General features: G+C 40.2%; 1 protein-coding gene across 4 annotated transcripts in view; it reads left to right on the top strand.

The window, feature by feature from the left end:
• The window catches only part of fam13b (family with sequence similarity 13 member B), a 54939-nt gene extending 34813 nt beyond the window's left edge, over positions 1-20126 (top strand). For 2 of the 4 annotated variants that reach the window (XM_051859579.1, XM_051859580.1), the window contains 17 exons: positions 2146-2187; positions 3315-3434; positions 3580-3703; positions 5753-5856; positions 8064-8118; positions 8209-8311; positions 8940-9005; positions 11410-11620; positions 11700-11838; positions 12448-12529; positions 12853-13002; positions 13463-13683; positions 14541-14624; positions 14706-14801; positions 15090-15355; positions 15970-16071; positions 18211-20126. In XM_051859579.1, the coding sequence (XP_051715539.1) occupies positions 2146-2187; positions 3315-3434; positions 3580-3703; positions 5753-5856; positions 8064-8118; positions 8209-8311; positions 8940-9005; positions 11410-11620; positions 11700-11838; positions 12448-12529; positions 12853-13002; positions 13463-13683; positions 14541-14624; positions 14706-14801; positions 15090-15355; positions 15970-16071; positions 18211-18334 (2089 nt within the window). In that variant the 3' untranslated portion in view covers positions 18335-20126. The remainder of the gene's footprint in view (positions 1-2145; positions 2188-3314; positions 3435-3579; positions 3704-5752; positions 5857-8063; positions 8119-8208; positions 8312-8939; positions 9006-11409; positions 11621-11699; positions 11839-12447; positions 12530-12852; positions 13003-13462; positions 13684-14540; positions 14625-14705; positions 14802-15089; positions 15356-15969; positions 16072-18210) is intronic. The other 2 variants (XM_051859581.1, XM_051859584.1) reach the window with 2 other exon arrangements.
• The last annotated feature ends 519 nt before the right edge of the window (positions 20127-20645 follow it).

Below are 20645 nucleotides of genomic sequence, written 5' to 3'. Positions count from 1 at the left end.
AAACATGATGTAACTAAGAGATTAGTTGAATAAAACGGGAGTTTTGGCGCAAGTTCAGAATTAAGTCACTCATAAACTCGCGCTGTTTGATTGACAGCTCCAGCGATTGTAAAGGGAGCGTTCTTTGATCGCTTTCTATATATAATTTAATCACTGTTTAAATAACAGATTATTTTCATCCTACTAAGAGAAACAACGTGAAGTTAGCCATTTAGTCACTGGTTTGATTTACTGACACATAGACGAACATCTGACTGACATCTGAATGTGCTACTGCTTTGTGCTGTAGACGGCGTGGATCAACTTGTCAGATAGCATTCGGGATTTTGGCATTCGCTTGTACGGTGGCTCTAAATTGTCAAAACGTCTCTCAAAATGCGTGCCATGGATGCGAAAACCGCAGAAAATCGAGCCTGATCCGAATTTTTTTATGACGGACGAAAGTTTCGGAGGCAGTGTGTAAACGTGATTGACACAACGTGAGGTCGTATTTATTTTTTAACGTGCGAAAATTTCAGACTCATTGTGCAACTGAGACATTCACATTGTTGAAAATAAATATTGTATTCCTAGCATTAGGATCCTATGAAAGGTAATGTTATTTTTAGTCCTGTATTGCTCTTCTATCCTCGTCATCTCACTAACACGCCACTGGGCGGGGCTAATGTTGCAATTATGAAGTAGGCATTGATTTCTTCTGCGGAGGCGGCGTTTCACCTATCTAGGCACATTCCAGGATCAGTCGTTCGCTGGGTTTGGTGTCAATAAAAGCTTTTATTGGACTAACAGGGAGGCTTTCACTTCTGAAACTTGCAGGATATTATTATAGTAAGATGACCTCTTATATATCAAAAGCTCAAGGAAATGTTGCTTTCTCAATTCATGACCCCTTTAATGTTTTGATGCCTGATTTTGATTGATATTTAAAAAAAACAACATTTAAACCAATCATCATATTGGTTATTAAACCATAAAATATGCAACATCTCTCAGTATCACCCAAACTTTCTACGTCATAAATCCATAGTTTAGTTTCAGCAGAGGAAATGAATGGGCAGACATTACAGAAGGTTCTTTATTAGAGTGTTTCATACTGAGTAATGCACAGTAATTTGGATGCATTACTGTAACTGATCTCTCTTACTGCTTCTGGAGCTCTGTGCGGGCAAGATACTGAATATCTCTTAAATAAGGCTGGTTTTGTTCTCTCTTGCAATATCGAGCAATGCACTTTTCAGCGCTGACTAGAAAAAAAAAACTCAATGACATTTTTTCAAAAAGTGCTTCTCTAGTCTAGTTGCCCCAGCAGCAGTTTCCGTCCTCACATAACTTCCTCCTTTCAATGGTCGTGCTATTTACGTCATTTTCACGTGTCATGGATCTAGATTAAGATATCTGGGATGAATTCATTTAGCCAAGTAGTTTTGTTGCTGACAACTGACAAATTTATAATAAACCTAAGTGAACACATCCTAGAAATCAGGAAATCATGTGATATTGTGACCTTCTAGCACTTTACTGTCTTGGATTACATACACTGTAGTTTCTAGATGATGTCAGGTGTCTGGCTTTTCCATTTTCATGGGATGACTGGTTGAACACAAGCCTTCCTAGCAGCCTAAAGAGCTCAAGGGGTCAAGACATTACACCATAGACCGCACAGCTGCCGCCAAATGATATGGAGGACTTCAAAAGCTGATCTGAACCTCACACTTGTCCTCTTTCTGTTTGTGCGCTGATGTGGACTAGCCTGTGAGAACTTATGGCAAACCACCTGTTGTATCCATCAGGGCCTTATTTGTTCCTACCCCAGAACCAGACACGGGTGCTAACAAGCAGTGGTCAACTAGTGTTATGCAAGCAAGCGTTCCTGGCGTGTCTGAGTTTGTTTATGGGTCTGCTAAGTCACCCTGCCCGCAATTCCTCTCAGATGCCCACTTCCTGACCCTCCTGATGTTTCCTGTGACCTTTGCAGGAAATGAAATTAAAAAACATGTTTTTTTTTACAGTGTACGTGACTTAGGAAATGTACGCTAAATGATACTACTTTTCCCTGATGGCACGTTATTGTATAAAGAGCCTGAGTAGGTAAGATCATACAGTTAATATCCTCCTAATGTTTGCTTCCTTTTCTTCTCTTTCCAGTTCACATATTTCTTCCATCAGCATTCTTCCAGGATCTGCTGAGTAAGTGTCTACTACTTTTTTCTTAAAAAATATATATATGCTATTATGAAACCTTGACATAAACAGCATACAAAGCCTTTCTTTGACCAATAGGTCCAATTTCATTGTCTATTTGAAGTTAATTTTGCTGACATTAATTTGGTCTATATGCAATTATCCTCTGGTCTAAATCAGATTTGTCAACTCAAAGGGACACATGCGCAAGAAACAGACCTTTTAAGTGGACAGAAGGCCAAATGAAGCTGAACCAATGTAATTATGATCTTCAAAGCAGATAACTAAGGGATGCTTTGTCTTGCCGTCAAAGAGACCGATTTGCTTTGTGACTTTGGCATTCAGAAAAATAGAATTGAAAGTGGAATTCTGCCAAATTATCCATTGCTGACATTCCACTAATTGTGTTCATAATAAAACTAAACCCACCATCACATTAAGAACGATGAATAAATTACATTCAATTGCTTCTAGTTTCCTACTGGCGAATGGCTTTTCAATTGAAGCCTTGAGTACTAGCAGCAAATTATGGCAGCAGGAAGAATATTATCTAATTTCTAAATGGCCTCGGAGCAGAAAATGCATTAAAGTATCTGTAACCGAACATCTACAGGCAAAGCTAGTGCATCTGGTCCTGAAATTCTGAAGCATTAGCAAGCAGATCTAAACAGAGACCGCGACGGCACTTCGGTGCGGAGCACAAACAATGCCTTCCTCTAATGATTTACTGTTGGAAATATGGAGCAGGCAGAGGCGGTGTGACCCAACAAGCCTTCTGGCCCAGATGGGCATGTGGAGGTTGGTTAGGAAGGCATGCTTGGGGGTCTATTGTTCCACACAAAACATGTGAATTCAACATAGCCAGTGCCTCAATACAGGACACATTAGACATTAGAGACTTGGCTGTTATAATACTAAAAGTCTTAGTAAGCTCAAAACGTGTCTATTTTCAGACACAAGAATCTGTGGTGCTCAGGACGGAGGGCTATTTGTTAGAAAGATGAGCTTGCAGTGAAAACCTCTTGGATGACCTTGTTAAATAGGTCAAACAATGATTAATATGGGTACTGCGTGTTCCGGCCTCATTGGGAAGCCATTTTAAATAGTTGTGTCTTGAATGTGTTTATTTGCAGTATAATCCAGAGGACCATCCGTGCTGCAGTGGAACAGCACTTGTTGGACCTACAGACTTCAATTGACAAGGAGCTCGGCAGCTATGAGAGTCAGGTGTTGGACTCCCAACCCATTCAAGGGTGAGTTTGACAATAAACACAACACATAACGACACTGACTCTGGCATTTGTTTGTTTCTAGCTGAATTTAGCAGGTATTTGGAGAGAAGTTTGAATATAAATGTTTGGCTTGGAGGTTGTTGATGCGAATCTTTTTCTTCCACAGAAACAGCCCTACTCAGAAGACATCAGGGCCTGAGGACCATGAAGATGTGCAGTCTGAATCTGAGGCAGAGACTGAGACTCTCCCGGAGGTTACAGAGGAGAGCCTGCCATCAGAGAAAAGCGAGGTAAGCAGTCAAAGGGTTAAACTTCTGGATTTTTCTTTATTTTATACAACGCAACTAAGAAAGCCAGAGGAAATAGCCGTAGACAAGCAGTTCTTAACCAGGGGGCCTCAGCAAACGTGCAAAGGGGTTTTAGATGACTTAAAATAAGACAAAACAAGCATTTCCAAGCACACAGTCTTGGAAAACCTTAATATATAATGTGATAGCCTTAAATTAAACGTGTGATTTCTAGATATGAAAAAGTCAGGTAAATAAATTAAGAGTTCAGATGCAAAAGTCTGTCTGACATGTTTTCTATTAAATTTTAACAGGCTCCTATGTTTAGGTTCAGTAATTTTACTTTATTGGCAATGAAAAGTTATTAGTCAGTTATTAAAATGCCTTATTTTCGAAAATGTCACTTTAGTCAATTCATTGGTATTTAACAAATTTGACTGTCTTTTGTTGCAAAACCAGCTAAGTCCATGTGTGCTTTTTTTGCAAAAACATTTAAGTCCACCTCTTTGGACAACAAGACATAGTAAAACGTCCGTTTCTGTCAGTTTTACAGCAGCAACTTTACTTGCTACTCACAAAATCCTGTCATTGCCACTGTAACGATGGACAAAACATGATGATAACTTGCAGCTTGGCAATTGAAAGCCGGCTCATACACACACCGTCATTCGTTTTGATATCATATGATTCGATTCACGTCTTCTGATTGGTTTTGTGGACTAAGAGGCTTTTGCTAACAAAGGGAAGTGGCATTTAGCGGTTTCTGCCAACAATCCAGTATTTCCGAATGGGCTGAGGCTGGGATTTAGCAGATTTGAAGCGAAAGTATTTGATGAACGTATACTATATGCGGAGAGCATTCGCTCAATATCATTATCTTATTTTTGACGGTGGTGGTGTTTAACGGCTTTTGCATCTGAACTCTTCAAATAATATCTTAAAAAGCCATGGGCATTTTTATAACAAATATACATTTTACTAGTTATGCTACACTGAAATATTTTATCGGATAGAAATTGTTAGTAAAAATATATTTTTTTTAAAAAGTCTGTATGCTTAGTCCTTATCCGTTAAATCATGAACAACTGGAAGAGTCACGTAAATTCATTGGTTAAAAAGAGTCGGATCCCTAAAGAACATTCAGCTCTAAAAATCTTCTGAGATTTTAATTGTATTTTCATTTTAATTAAATATAATTTTCAGAAACTAGGCCCATAGATTAAAATTAGCTTTGAAAACAACTAGGGTTTGGGGGGTCTTTGAATATTGTTGTGGACAATGGAGTCAAAAAGGTTGTGAACCATTTCTGTATTGTACAACTGGCCTTTAATACACAAGATTAGTCTCTCCGCTATCAGCAAGGCCTCTAATACACAGCAGAGCTGCTCCACCTCAGGAGAGCGAGAAACAAGGGCCTTCCTGTCAGATAAACAAACCATCAACTGTTCTCAGCAGGCACAAGCAATCTTCCCCCATTTAACACCGTGCCAGAGTGAATGAAACATTTCAGATAAAGCACTTTCCTCAAGTAGCTAATTAAGTAACAAGATGCGGACGGTTCAAAAGAAGCGTCACCAGAGCTGATGATAAAGGTTTATGTCTCTTGACTCTCTTTAGCTGTGAGGTGTAATAAAATGACGAATGTGTCTGGGATCCTGGCTCAATGACGACTCTGATTAACAGTCTCTTTGGGAGGCTTCTCTTCTCTTCCACACATGCCTAAAGTTCTTGTGGCCTGGCCACAGGTTAGGGACATATTAACTGGGTCACCTTCTTTTAATAGCCAACCCCGAGGAATGACAGCGCCACCTGGTCAATGCAAACATACCCTCCCGCAGAGAGCCACCCCATTCCTCAGTCTTATCAGCTGCTGACCTTGAGATGCAATCATCAGTAAACACGCACAAAGCCTAGATATGTTTGAGTGTTCAAATGGCTTCAAGAACATTTCACATTGTGCGATATCTCCAGCATAATGCCAAGACGCATTATCTTTTTTACTTCTAAACTTGTTTGTACAGTGAGTGGTAATTACCCTCCTTTTCCCTGCAGGAATCTCAAGGTTCTCAGCTCAGCAGCCCTGTCATGGAAGAAAGTTCTGGGATGGACCTTGACACAGAGACTCTCATAGACACTGAGAATCTCAACACAGAAAGGTTAGATTTGGGGGTGTTCTTAATTTTGTTTTGGAGGTCTCCTATAACATGTTTACATGCATCAAAGGTCAAAAAACACCTTCATTTTCTCATAATATACATTGCACATCACCACATTTTTCAATGATTGTTGTCCGATGCTTCGGTCTCTCTAAACCCCTCCTTTCCACGAGCGTGCACTGATTGGCCAGATGGCTGATTACCATATCAATCCAAGCATGAGTTTGATGATGAAACATTGGAAGAACTAGTTATTTAACCCGAACCTCCATCGCAAGAACGACTTGAGCAGGACGTTTCTCAGTGATACGCTACTCAGTTTGACGTATATTATGAGATGTTGCAACTGTAATTCCTCTACATCAGCTTTAACAAGTGTATGTTCATCAACAAACCGATGTTTATATTTCGGCATTTATTGCGGTGCACATGTGGGAAATGTATCATTAACTATCAATAATAGTGCTAACGTTAGCCAAGCACTAACGTGAATGACTGATGTAACATTAAAGTTTGTAAAACAAATCTTGCTCCATCCTTTATCATTACTCAGAGTAGTAAGAACGACAGATAATTTGCATTAATGGACACAATTTTAGGTAATAGTGAGTTAGCCAATTAGCTGGATACCTAACACAATATAAAACACAAAACTACGCATTTTAAATGCCCAGTAGAAAATATATACATCAATAATTAATCATACTTTGTCCAATCAAGTTTGTCCAAATGAAGTGGCGTTTTGTAAATCCCATTTAGATCTCACGGAGATTTGAGAAGCAATCATGAAAATGTTATTCTGCTGTTGTATCGCTGTGGTAATTTTGACCACTGACTCTTCACATCCTCATCCTTTGGGAGTGTTTACAAAGAAAATTTGCTTTTGCTGAGTAGAAAACGGCGTCTTCTCGACATGTATACAACACGAACCAGTTACAGCGTTTGAGGGCAGGTCAAAGTAGGCGTTGTTCACGGGCAGCCAATGAAGAACTTAGCCGGGTATTAAGCAAATGTGCTACTTTGTGACGTGTGGCCGTCACGGAAGTGGGATTCGAATTCCTAATGACTCGTTTAGGCTGCTCAGAGTCGATTTTTTTCTTTTGAGCGACAGCTTTATTTATCGTGCACTTTCGGCTTCACAACTTTGCAGGTTGTTTACATTTACAGACAGCTACATTACACATTGCATGAAAGGTGATATTCAAAAAATTGCGGGCACTTTAAGGTGCAGTCACAATTACTGTCGCTCAGCGAATTTTAAAGAGATGAAATCCAGTCATTTCTATAGGAATTCACGCAATCATAAATTTTGAGTAAGGGCAAAAGATTTCCCCATGCAGATTTTGCTGAAGTTTTATTAATGTGGCCACACCTTGGGGCCTGAAGCATACTTTACAAGTACATGAACGCAAATGCTCTAGCTATATTCAATATCACGTTCAAAAGTATGCATTATAGCGAGCATTACCATAAACTCATATTTTGTAGTCAGTTTTCTCTTTCAGGTTAAGGATGGTGAAGTAATTACAACAGCACACATTACTCAATCTGACATGTTTAAAGCTAGCTGCCTAAATAATATTTTTAGTGGCACGGGCATTTAAATGACATTTCGCCCTTCTTGAACGCAAGCACGCAAGAATGCACTTCGAGTATGTACAATGAAGACCGCACACGTGAAAGCGCTGGCTAGGCATTGCGTTTGTGTACTCACGTTGAGTATATTTCTAGACTACAGCTGCCATGCAGAAACTATTTTTGTAATGAAAAGACTGATTTTAAAAGCTTCCAAGAATAACCTTTTACAAGAAAACGTGTTCTTTTTTTTTTTTAATAGAAAATAATAATAGAAATGTCTAGCTATAAATAGCTTGTAAACTTCAAATTGTGTTCTTGTAAAACTTTTGTAAGCCTGTTACGTCTTGCATCTGATAAGCGAGTGTCCTAGATTCCACCGTCTATTAGCCTGTATAATATGTGTGGGTGTGACTAGTAAAGTTTGGATACACTTTAAGCTGGCCATAGTTTGAATTATCTTTGCTTGTTTTACGCCCTTATTAATAGATTAAATATGACTAGTTTTGTTTTCCTAGCAAGATATTTTAAGAGCTTGCATGGAATAATTGACAAGCGTGAAGGGAACAGATCACACAGTTGTCATCACCTCACTCAGGAGTTCATAGTCATTTGTATCCATCTTCACACAGACTGGAGAACTACCCAGACTACGAGCAGATGGACCAGGCTGATGTTATCACCTGTGTGAGTATATTTGGATACCACTAGGCTTCTCTCTGTTTTTCTACACTTGAGACTTGAAGCATCTAACCAAACCCATCCACTGACTCACAGGAGCCCGACGACTGTGACCTGAATGCTAATACTGAGTCCACGGAGCCAGCCAGCGGCCCTCAGTCTTTGACCAGAAGCATTTTCTCGGACAGCGAACAAGAAGGTAACTCTTTCTATTAAGTCTCTATAAAAGATTACAAGTCGCACTGCTAATGTTTCCTGTGGGGAGAAAAAGCTGCAAAATATTCCTTTGCAAAAAAATGGTCCTTATACAAAATAATTAAAAACAAACAGGACACATCCTGAAAATGGTGTGCTTTAATTCATCTAATTTGTGGAAAACGGGGGAGGATTTAGGAAGCCTGTTTGAAATCAGTCATTATTTTTGCTACCCATTTGCTGCAAATTGTGGCGTAGAAAGTACAAACTTCACATTTAAGCTTATATATAAGACTGATGGGATGTGCTTGTGTATGTATGAATGTTGACAGTTCCCTTGACTCTGAAACTCAAGATTTTAATAGATCACAGAGCTATAAATAGGGAAAGACATCATTATTCATAAACTACCAACATGCACTTTTCTGTTTTCTCATGTATGTGTAGATGTACATGAATCATACATATGGTTTATGTGGATTGATTGAATGAATGCTAGTTATGATAGTATTTCAGCCATAGATCCACAGTGTGTGTGTGTGTGTGTGTGTGTGTGTGTGTGTGTGTGTGAGGCTCATAGCTCATCGCACTCTTCTGTGCTATCTCTCTCTTTCCGCCCATGCCCTGGTCAGCATCATGCCCCATCAATTTCCCACCCATTGACTTCACATGTATGCACCTGCAGAGAGAAGGGAGCGGTAAGTAGCATCTCCACAGCCCTCCCCCCCGCTCATCCATCATCCGCTGCTTCTCTCAGGCTGTTTTCACACTTGTTTCGAACCTGAGTTTGACTCCACCCCCTCCCCTCTATCCCACAGCTCTCTTCTCACACTGCATTTTTTTGACATGAAACCACATTACACTTTTAGCATCAACCACCAAGTTCCAATACCAATCAGGTGCTAAAATTTAAGTGTTTTTGGCTTCTCAGTTTTACTACCAAAACCTGTGTACAAACACTTGTGGATGCACTTCTCACAAGTCCCTTTTGTATCTGCTGTATTTATTGTACAAAAGCAAAATTAGGCCGCATTGCTTTCATACAAATGACTAGGCCTTTTCACACCACGGAAGATAGCCATATGTGACCCGTGGTGGCAAAATGAATCGCAATGAGTACATTTTCAAAAATTAGTTATTGTTATTATCACATTCTCTATTTAAAAAAAACCTTCAAAATGATTAGTTGGAATCAGAGAAAAAATTACCTGAGCTACAACGGTTTGAAGTTGATAGAGTCGGCAAAGTCAATTTTGAGAAAAACAAGTTTTCTGAAGGTTTCAAAACAAAATCACCATACCTTAAAATCCCTGGTAATACCACCAAATTTGGCATAAACCAAGTCAAAACCCATATCTATAAGAAAAAAAAAAAATATATATATATATATATATTTAACTTTTTTTCCATGATTCCACAATTGTTTAACATTAATGAAACAAACAGCCTATATATTAAGACCTACTGTACCAAACGGATCTAATATAATGTTACACATCAGATGTTTTTCCTCAACAGTTAACCAAACGGTCACTTAGTACATAACAGATAATGTTTACATGAATACTCGCCAAGACAGATTTATTTGAAATACTGTAATTCTGTGTATATGTGTATATCGGAATCGCTGAGGCGTCTTTGTGCGCACGCTTCGGATCTGTCAGTCAGCGTGAGTAAGATCGTTTTTTCATCAGCATGAGTTTGAAAATCACATTTCATTGGTTCAGACTCATGTCATTGAGATTTCACATTGAATATTCACAATGTTGTAATGCTGCGCTTTACAACGATACCAAACTTGTGCTGAAGAAAGCGCCAGTCATCCAGAAGCAAGCAGAGAAAAACAGCATTTTTCATGGTCCTTTTAGAAAACGTACAAATAAATATACTTTTAGATGTTTAATTGGTATTTGGAGCATTGGGATCGCTAGACGAGGGCTTAATGAACTCATTTTTGTGTGAACCTCAATTTCGACCAAAATTGACATTTTTCACTTGTTTTGCCTGTAGCTCGAAATTAAACCATGCGCATTCTGACTCATTTTGCCAGCACAGGTCACACATAGAATTTTAATAATTGTTCTAATTCTATGAGAAAAGGGATGTCCACACTACAGCTATAACGATAAAGACACAGATGAATGATGTCGTTGGAATCACTTTCAGAAATTTTTTTTTTTTTACAGCCAATCACAATCAAGAAGAGCTTGAGCATTTAAAGCAGCAGATGACATAACTGCAGTGTGTGCGTATAATAGTACATTACATTATCATCCGTTGGTGTGGACCTTAATCGTCATCTTTATAGGTATTGTTCTTGTTGTGAACAGGCCTCCACATGAATTCACCATACCCCAGATCCCCATCTTCTAACAGACTCTATCTTTCACACTTACCAAGTTCACACAGACAAAGACTGTGGTCTGCGCTAAAAATGCATTGGTGTGAAAATGCCTTCAGTTTCAGTTTGCCCACAAGACTCTGAGTAACCCTTCGGCTCCTCACATGCACCCAGTTGTACCTGCTGACTCCCACTATTTGCCATCTGCCATCAGCAAATGCATCAGCTTTCTCCTAATCAACCACCATGTCAGACATCTAGGCAGTGCAAATTTGATCAGCTATGTTTCCATAGCAGGCCCCGGTCCAGTACATTCTCTGCCCACTCAGGGCAATGTGACTTCTACTCGGAGCATGTTTCCTTGCATCAAGCACGATAAACAATAGCTGCTGTCATTGCTGATGTAGCAGCAATGAAGCTGTTTAAATAGTTTGGCTCCAAAATATGTGTGTGAATGTTTGCCAGAGTGGATGACATTAAACTGTGCACTATCACCTAGAATAGTCACCTGCCAAATAACACAGTGCTCGTCCATTTCCATGAAATAGTCTGAGGTAGTATGAATTTCACATCTTGGTTTCCATGTGTTGTCCTGCTCGCTCACTATGTATCAGAGCAACTCACCCATTTAGACCTTGGGTCACTATAATTATACAAAGCAATCTAGACCATCTAACTCTGTGTTGAAATGTATGCGATTAAAAACGACCATTGTGATGATGTTGGTTGCATGACAGCGTTTGTGTCCGTGTCTTTGGCAGACCCTGTGCCAGTGTTCATGCCATGGCAAGAGGAGACCGAGTCAGGGGAGGCCCAACTGTCCCCGTTGGCGGGCCGCATGATACCCCTGCCTCTAGAAGAGGATGCTCAGCCGCTACTGGCCCGGCGGTTCCTGGACTTTGGCCACAGTCAACGGTTCTTACAGCAGGACCACGATGGCACCTCCTCCACCAAAGCTCTGTCCTGTGGAAGGTGAGCAGAGTAACCACAATCATTCATGAATACTCAGATACACTGATTATCAGACTCACATTTGTGTCATGTCTCACAGGCCTCGCCGTGCCTCCCTCTCTTCCAAAGACAGTCTGAAGGGGGACACTGTCTCCCAACAGCTCACCAAGAAACTCCAGAACCTCAAGAAGAAAATTAAGCACTTTGAGGAACAGTTCGAAAAAGAGAGAAACTACAAGGTAAGAAGACCTAGGGCCCTATCATACACCCGCCGCAATGCGATGCCAGGCGCAACACAAGTGTTTTTTTTTTCTAGTTTCAGCCTGACGCAGTTATCATTTTCCCGTCCAGTGCCACATTGTTTAAATAGCAAATGCACTCGTGCCCATCTGTTCGCCCATGGGCGTGCTGGTCTGAACACGAGGTGTGCTCAGGTGCATTGTTGGCGTGTTGCTATTTTGAGGCAACTGAAAACGACTGCGCGATTGACCAACAAAAACTTGGTCTAAAGTCAATGGTGCAGTTTTTTTTTTTTTTACGTCTTTTTGCTTGCAAATTCCGCCATGTAAATAGCAATCCACCATGGTGCAAGCGCAACTGACTTTTAAAGGAAATGGGAGATGACACTCTGATTGGTTTATTGCACGTTACGCTCAAAACACACCCATGACTCATTAAGAGACTAGATACAACCCTTTTGGATGATGCGCCTGGCGCACCGACCATTTTTTCCACCGTTAAACTAGCAAAAGAGGATTCGGACATGCCCTAAGTGCACCTTCAGACCATGACTCTGAATAATTTCAGAGATTATCGATTAGATTGACATTGTCGTTTCTTGTTTGCAGCCATCTCACGCTGATAAGGCAGCTGATCCAAAGGTGCTGAAGTGGATGACTGACCTTACCAAAATCCGAAAGCAGCTCAAAGGTAAGAGTGGCTGTGTGAGCAGGGGAGTGATTTGGCTGTGGAGTTTGTGATTGTCAGTGTCATACCGTTATTGGGCAGTCTCGGTCCGGCCCCTGTAGGGCAGAGTGGAGAAGTGTGGAGTTGCACTGCATGTCTGTAGAGGCTCTGGGGCTCTCTCTCATGGGACCACCCTCATACTCTACCAGAGACCCCTCGCTCACTGTGTTTCGCCCCCACACTTCCCATCATCCATTTCCATTTGATGCCCCCCATCAGAGGTGCACTGTCGTATAAAGTCTCTCTTTCTCTTTAACTAAATCCACTCGGATGGCCCGCATCGGCAGGACGACAGCACCTCTTCCCAAAAGGTTCCCTGAGGCACCAGGCCGTGCTTCAGTCATACAGATGCCACTCGTCCTCTTCCTCCGTCCCGAACCCACCCCATTTTACACTGTCACGCCCCCTCAATGCCTCTAGACAGGCTCCCCACTTCTGTAAGTACATATAAGCAGCAGTAAGTAGACTTCAACACTTGAGTTTGACACTCTGTGCTCTTCCTCTCTCTCTGACTGTCTCTCTGACCGCGGTCTCGCAGACGCATTCCCCCTACGGGACGCTCTCAGCCACGTGTCTCAGCTTCTTTAATCATCTAAAGTGTGTGTTTATGAGGGTTATCGTTTGATAGGTGCTGAGGTTCAAGGGCTCACAGGCTGTTCACAGTCACCGAGCTCCCTGTGCTTCCTCTGCTCCTTTTGAGGATACTGAAAATGAAAAATGGCTCTCTGATATTGTACTCTGTGAGGTCATCAGTGCACTACTAGTGGAGATTTTGGTGATGCTGAGTAAGGTTGATCATTGACAGTTGGAGTGGCCAGCTCCACCCTAAATGTCCGCAGCGACCAGCAAACCTTCTGGCCTCCTAAATCTGTCTTTCTCTCTGTCTCTCTTACCCAGATGCCAAACACAAGGCTGAAAGTGAGCTGACTCCACAGACCCGTCCACGCAGTAATACTCTGCCCAAGAGCTTTGGATCCACACTGGATCAGTCGGCTCACGAGGGCCCTGTGGAGAGTGAGGCACAGGGACACCGGCCCACCCGAGAAGAGACACTGGAGCTCATTCAGCACTGCATCCAAACCAAAAGAGTGGAGGACGGCTGGCCGGAGGACGTCAGAGTGAGTTCCAGCTTCTTCAATTTTAATTAGCAGCTTTGATCTATTTCAAATTCATTTCATATCAAAACTTATTAAGAAGGTATATTTGTAACATTTAATGGCTGGAATACACTACATGACTTTTGTACTGAATTTCCCCCCCCGATTTACAGTCCCAAAATTTACATAAACCCCGCCCCCGAGTACATGCAACTACATTAATTTATCCACTAACCATTCAGAAACGTCCAGTTTCATTCTAAAAGATGTAACTTCTTCCTGAGTCTCTCTATCAGTGTCTGACTCCGGTTTGAACAATGTAAGGCTGAACACCGTTACTGACAATCCTCATTTTGGCTGCGTGAGATTCTCCAGCTTTGTTGTTGTTGAGCAACTGAAGTGTGAGCTGTTAAAACTCCACTCTCTTCTGGAAAGGGGGCCGGGAGCAGCAGCTCATTTGCATTTAAAGGGACACACAAAAATGGCGTGTTTTTGCTCACACCTAAATAGGGGCAAATTTGACAAGCTATAATAAATGATCTGTGGGCTATTTTGAGCTGAAACTTCACAGACACATTCTGGGGACACCAGAGACTTATATTACATCTTGTGAAAGGGGCATTATAGGTCCCCATTAAAAAAAATTAAAAAATGTTCATGCGCTCAACACATGTCTGTGATTTGTTTTTAACAAAACAAGGAGTCTGGTAGTGTGCAAGTCATTTAGTGTATAATGCCTAGTTTTTTTTTCTGTAACCATTTACAAAGGTGGCAAGTATATGATGCCTAGCGTTTTAAAATCTGTTCAGATATTAAAAGCTGTGTAGTTCATCCAGCCTTAACATCTAATTTAAGAAGCTGATTTGTTGCTCTCACAGAAAATGACCAAGGAGCATCTTGCTAGTGAGAAAACTCTACTGCAGAAGAACCTTCTGTACTATGAGGGACTTCATGGGCGCCCAGTAGGTGTCCTACACACACACACACACAAGCAGAAAAATTGTCCTCATTTATACAGTGCCCTGACAAAAGTCTTCCTGCAGGTGACCCGAGAGGAGCGCTTGATTGTAAAGCCCTTGTATGACAGATATCGTCTGGTCAAGCAGATGCTCACCCGTGTCAGCATCACCCCCATCATAGTAAGGCACTCTGTTCCTCTTTTTCACAACAGCCACATTAGCCTTTTAGGACTTTGGTGTTATAAATAATGTATAATTAGTGTTTTTGCAATCTGAAACCAAGTCTGGAGTTTCTATAAATTTTGTATATTCTATGAATTATATTGAAAGTGGATGAAATCTGATAGGATAGTGAAATTAAAGCTTTGTTAACCTGAAACGGGAACTAGTGTTGTTTTCGGATTGTATGACATTCATGCGTGTTTGATAAAGAAAGGCAGAATAACCAGATTTTTCTCTCTCACACAGACTTCTCCCTCCAGCAAACGCCGCAATCAGATGTTACAGCCCATTATCGAGGGCGAAACTGCCCACTTCTGTGGTGAGATCGAAGAAGAAGAGGAGGAGGAGGGCAGGGGCCAGCAGGAAAATGTAGAGATGCAGAGCGAGAGCTCAGAAATCATCATGGACCCGGTAGCCCAGCCCAGCTCCCAGCAGCCCACTCAGGAGAACGTCCTCAACTCTGGGAAGCTCAATCTCGATCTGCGTTTGTCCAGTTCCAACGCCTCCTCAATGTGAGTATAGACCAGAAAAAACTAAATTGAGATTTACTTCCTCACTGAACGCTCCTGGAACAGTATGGAGGTAAAATGGAAATGCTGTTTCATCTAAATTGCCTCAGTCTGGAATTTCCCAGCAGGACTCTGGTTTAAAGTGTAACCTACATTGGCAGAATTAATGAGAACTTGATTTCTACACCTTGATTTATGTGTATGCGCATCTACGCACGTAGTCCCGCAACTTATCAGGTAGGAGCAGTAATCGGCTCACGCTCTCGTCATATGAGGTCTATTAATAGAGATTGGCAGGTGCCTGGAAATCTGCAGGAGTCAGTGGCCTCAAAGCCTCGATCTGGATCAAGCCGTAATCTGGTATGAAAACAGCTGCACAGGCAGCCAGATCTAAGTCTAGTGTACTGTATTAGGTGCCTCTGAGATCCATGTCACCTTGTTACTAACTTTTATCGTCCTGAGTTAACCTCGGAGCTGTGCGCTTGTCATGCGCTGTTCAAAGGTTGTTTCCTGCTCAGGAGTGTTTTGAGTACACAGTTTCCTGTTGCTATAGTATCAGGAGAATTACAGCTCCATATTTAGAAATCCAGCAACTTAACACCACCTGTATCCCACAGGCCCGAGCTCCTGGAACAGCTATGGAAGGCCAGAGCAGAGAAGAAGAAACTGAGGAGGACCATCAAAGAGTTTGAAGATGAATTCTACCAACAGAACGGCAGGTAGGCCTCCGACGTTCATTTCATCTAAACGCAAATAGGGGGTGATCATAAAGACAAAATCACAAGATCAAACTCACCTAGACCTGGGTAAACCAGTAGAAATGTATGATGTTTTCAAGCAAGGAACATGAAGTACTTGTTCTAAGGCACACTATTGTTCATCCTGATATATATGTGTGTATATATATTAGGGCTGTTGATTTAACTCACTGCGCGATGAAAGAGTTTTTGTCTCATATTTACATCATATGATATAGTTAAGCTATATCACAAAAATATAAAGACAAAGCAGAACTGTTTGTCTCCGAGCAACACACAGCAGCATTTCATTTCTGAATCCGCGGTTTGAATGAATCGGGTCAATGATTCAATGGACCATTCATAAAGAGAACTACTTACTTCACTGATTGAATGAATGAATGAATGAATGAATAGGCTAACTCAATGACTTAATTATTGAGAGATTTACTGGCAGTTTTAGTTTCTTATTTAGAGTATAATTTCAATAAAAAAATAAATTTCATATTTCCATAGAAATTTAAAAAAAAAAACATTAAAGGTATAGTTCACCCAAAAATGAAAATTCAGTCATCAATTACTCACCCTCATGATCCAAAAAAGTATGTGTAATAAATTCTGTGTTGAATCAAATAAAATATTTCTTTCTGAATCTACTTTTTGTGATGTCTATTTGATGCTTTACACAATAATGACTTTAAATTATCTTTTTGAAGTAATTTCTTAGTCAAATTTGATGTGCGATCAAATTTTATGGACTCCTTGTATAATTTGGTGTCCTTTTGGAGTCTCCAAGTGTCCTTTTTTTTGGAAAGATACTTAAATTTACCTTAAAGTAATGCTTGCAAAAAATATGGTTTTGTAAGAATCACTCTTCAATCTGATGGGTTTTCTTAGCTGGCTATAGCAAATGATGACAAAATGAATGTGTTAAACAAGATAAATGGTGTATTTCAAGACAAGTGTGCGATTAATCATGATTAAAAACTTTCAACCAAGATTTTGAAGATATTGTGATTTAAACACATTTTTGCTTATATTGCTTGTCCCGAAACTAATCACAGTGTCATTGGAAAACAGAAATGCGTTTTTAACTTTGTTGTTAAAGGATTAATTCACTTCAGAATTAAAATTTCCTGATAATTTACTCACCCCCATGTCATCCAAGATGTTTATGTCTTTCTTTCTTCAGTCAAAAAGAAATGAAGGTTTTTGAGGAAAACATTCCAGGATTTTTCTCCATATAGTGGACTTCACTGGGGTTCAACGGGTTGAAGGTCCAAATGTCAGTTTCAGTGCAGCTTCAAAAAACAAAATTGATAAACTTTTTATCCACAAATGCTCATCTTGCACTGCTCTGCGATGCGCCATGCATTACGTAATCACGTTGGAAAGGTCACCCGTGACGTAGACGGACATACTAATCCAGTGTCTACAAAGCGAACGTGCAAAGACTAAGTCAAACGCCCTTTACAGAAAAAAGTTAAAACAACGATGTCAGACTAAGAAAGTGACAGATTGTTTCTCTAGATAAGACTCTTATTCCTCATCTGGGATCGTGTAGAGCTCTTTGAAGCTGCACTGAAACTGACATTTGGACCTTCAACCCGTTGAACCCCAGTGAAGTCCACTATATGGAGAAAAATCCTGGAATGTTTTCCTCAAAAACCTTAATTTCTTTTCAACTGAAGAAAGAAAGACATGAACATCTTGGATGACATGGGGTGAATAATTTTAATTCCGAAATGAACAAATCCTTTAAGTGTTTTTGGTTGTTTTAGGTTTCTTGATGATATGTTGCACAAGTCAGAGTAATCAGACACTGCCATGATAAGAGCCTCCTCTGACAGTGTACAAGACGAATGTTACAGTTGCTACTGTAAACACTTAGTACACTTGAGCCAGATTCTGTTCAGTTCATTTTTTTACAATGACATTGATCCACTGTGAAACCTTTAAAACATAATGCTTGTAGCATTAAATGAAACTAGATAAAGAAATCCATCTGTCATGACCAGATTTTAAAAATGCACTAGAATTAAAGACTTCTCATTACACACAAAACGTTTGATGTTGGACATGTCAGCTTTGCTCTCAACCAAAATGTTTTTCCCCAAACAGGAATGTTCAGAAGGAAGATCGCACGCCTATGATGGACGAATACAAGGAGTACAAGCGCATTAAAGCCAAACTGCGGCTTCTGGAGGTCCTCATCAGTAAACAGGATTCATCCAAATCCATCTAAAGCGCCCAGTTCCAGGAGCCAATCGGATCCAACCAACAGCCCATCTTGACGGTAGTCCATCAACTTCCACTGTCGTTCCTCCTCACTCCACCGAAGAAGATGAAACCACTGTCATCTAAAATACTGGAAAAAAGAAGTTCTCTCCCTCGCCTGTGTTTAATATCCAGACTTTTGACTTTCTTTTTCACATTGACTGAGTTTTCTCATACTGAGAATCCACAAAGGACTGAGTGATCGCATCAGTATGTGTATGTGGACATCACACACCGAACTCTTCCTCAGACCACACCGATGGTCATCATATTTCAAAGACCCACATCACACTCCTCCTCTCCATGATTCATGGGGGTCTTTATGCTATTTGAGGGTGTGATTTGGGTTCTGTGTATGTATACTTGTACATATCTATAATATACTGTATGTAGGCATAAATATTTCAGTGTTTTTCTTGATTTAAGACTTTAACGGCACAGTGAATTATCAAATAAGGTTTTTCACCTCCTGCGCCTTTTGGTTACAAATCAGAGGACTCCTGTATCAAGCTGGTGCTCTTTTTTTGTTTTTTTGTTTTTTTTGTAATGACACTTGGATCACTTGATCAGACTGACAAAAGCAACTCCAGCTGAATTGTCACAAACTCTTCCTGATTCATAATGTAAATGACACATCTGTACGTCCGCTCTAAAAATTTACATTTGACTAATGGTTACTGCAGTGAAAGCGAATATATGCCAAACGGACAAACGGTTTGTCAATGTTAGATCACAGTGGTACATGGTAGATCATTTCTGACACTATAGTATGAATAGATTGCATTATTTTTTTGTATGTTAATGTGTCCTTATCAGTTTTTCTCACCTCTAGACTCATGGTTTGCCAGTGTGTACACGTTCAACATGCAACTTCAGTCCCTCAAAGCATCCCGTCATGACCAGTAATGCTGCAAGTTATAAGAACCTCTTCAAACATGATAATTAGATGACTTCAGACTTGGCTTTTTAGGAAGTTGCAGTGTCACTGTGACTCCTGATGAGTCATAATCATGTGTCATGTGTCTTTAGGGCATATGATGAGGTTTCTTCCACATGTTGGGAGTCTTTAGCATCACTTCAGCATATCATCTGATCTGTCATGGTCACTTTTCTGCTGCCATCTCATATCCTGCTGGCACTGAACTGAGCTGATAGGGAACTGCACAACAACTGCGTAATAAAGTCTTATCAAAGAGATAAGGGATACGGGATTTACATGGGATGGAGAGTTGTATGGTTTGAGGGGTCAGATGGGTGGTTTGTGACCGAGGTGAAACACTTATCAAGTGTTTGATAGTTGTGAATATCAGCTTTCACAGAGGAGGTGTGTTCGTGACATGAAGGAGGTGATAGAGATTATTTGCACAGCATTCTGGGAATGCAGTCTGTTTAGTTTTTTTTGCTAGTGTTTCTTGTTTTTTCAAACACTACTTGCATGTGAAGGCTGGGATTGCAGGTTGTTATTTGACTCATTCTGGCCCATCTATCACTGTGTGGTGTTGTCCTTTTTTATGACCATTATTTTGTACTCTTGTTTTTTTATTGTCTCGCTTCCTGCAGTTCCTCTGTATTAGTGAAGCACCTACTTTGTCCTGTTTTGTAAAAGCTTGTCAGTAGTAGGTTTGCATGGCAAAAATTTGTATTTCTATTTTTGTGCCATGGAAATTGAGCAATAAATTAGCATCGGGGCCTGTATCAGTGGAATGAGAGGCCTCTCGTATCCAGTATGTGCATTTTCAATAAACAGCTTGTGAGTATTATTGCTTGTGTTGATTCCTTTTTTGTGCATGATGGGGTTACAAGTATTAGGCAAATGTTGCTAAAACGTCAATATATACCATAATGACACCACAGAAGTCCATAAAGGTAGTTATTTTTTACCAGGTTTATATACTTAAAGGGTCCATTGAGAATATAAATTTTCCTTGCTCTTTTGACATGTGAGGTCATTGACATAAACATTAATTTTCACTTTCTCAAAACTTTTGGCCACAGCTGTACAAAGTCTGTTGCTTCAGTGTTTTTAGATTTTTTTTTTTTTTTTTTTTTTTTGTCAGATTATGGCGTACTGAAGTACAATTTCAAGCATTTCATAAGTATCAAAGGCTTTCATTGATGTTAGCTATCAAAATGTATCAATAAAATTTAGTTAACAAAAAGCATTTTACTGCAACAAGATCACACTGCATTGTAAAAATCAGTCAAAAGAAACTATAATGACAAACAGATATGAGCAATAAGCGTATGAATCTCAAAAATGGTGACGACAAAGTATTCAG

This window comes from Ctenopharyngodon idella, chromosome 14 (assembly GCF_019924925.1).
Source record: "Ctenopharyngodon idella isolate HZGC_01 chromosome 14, HZGC01, whole genome shotgun sequence".
In the NCBI taxonomy this organism is placed as follows: Eukaryota; Metazoa; Chordata; class Actinopteri; order Cypriniformes; family Xenocyprididae; genus Ctenopharyngodon; species Ctenopharyngodon idella.
The sequence above is the reverse complement of the archived record's forward strand: the minus strand, read 5'-3'. Positions and strand labels throughout refer to the sequence as shown.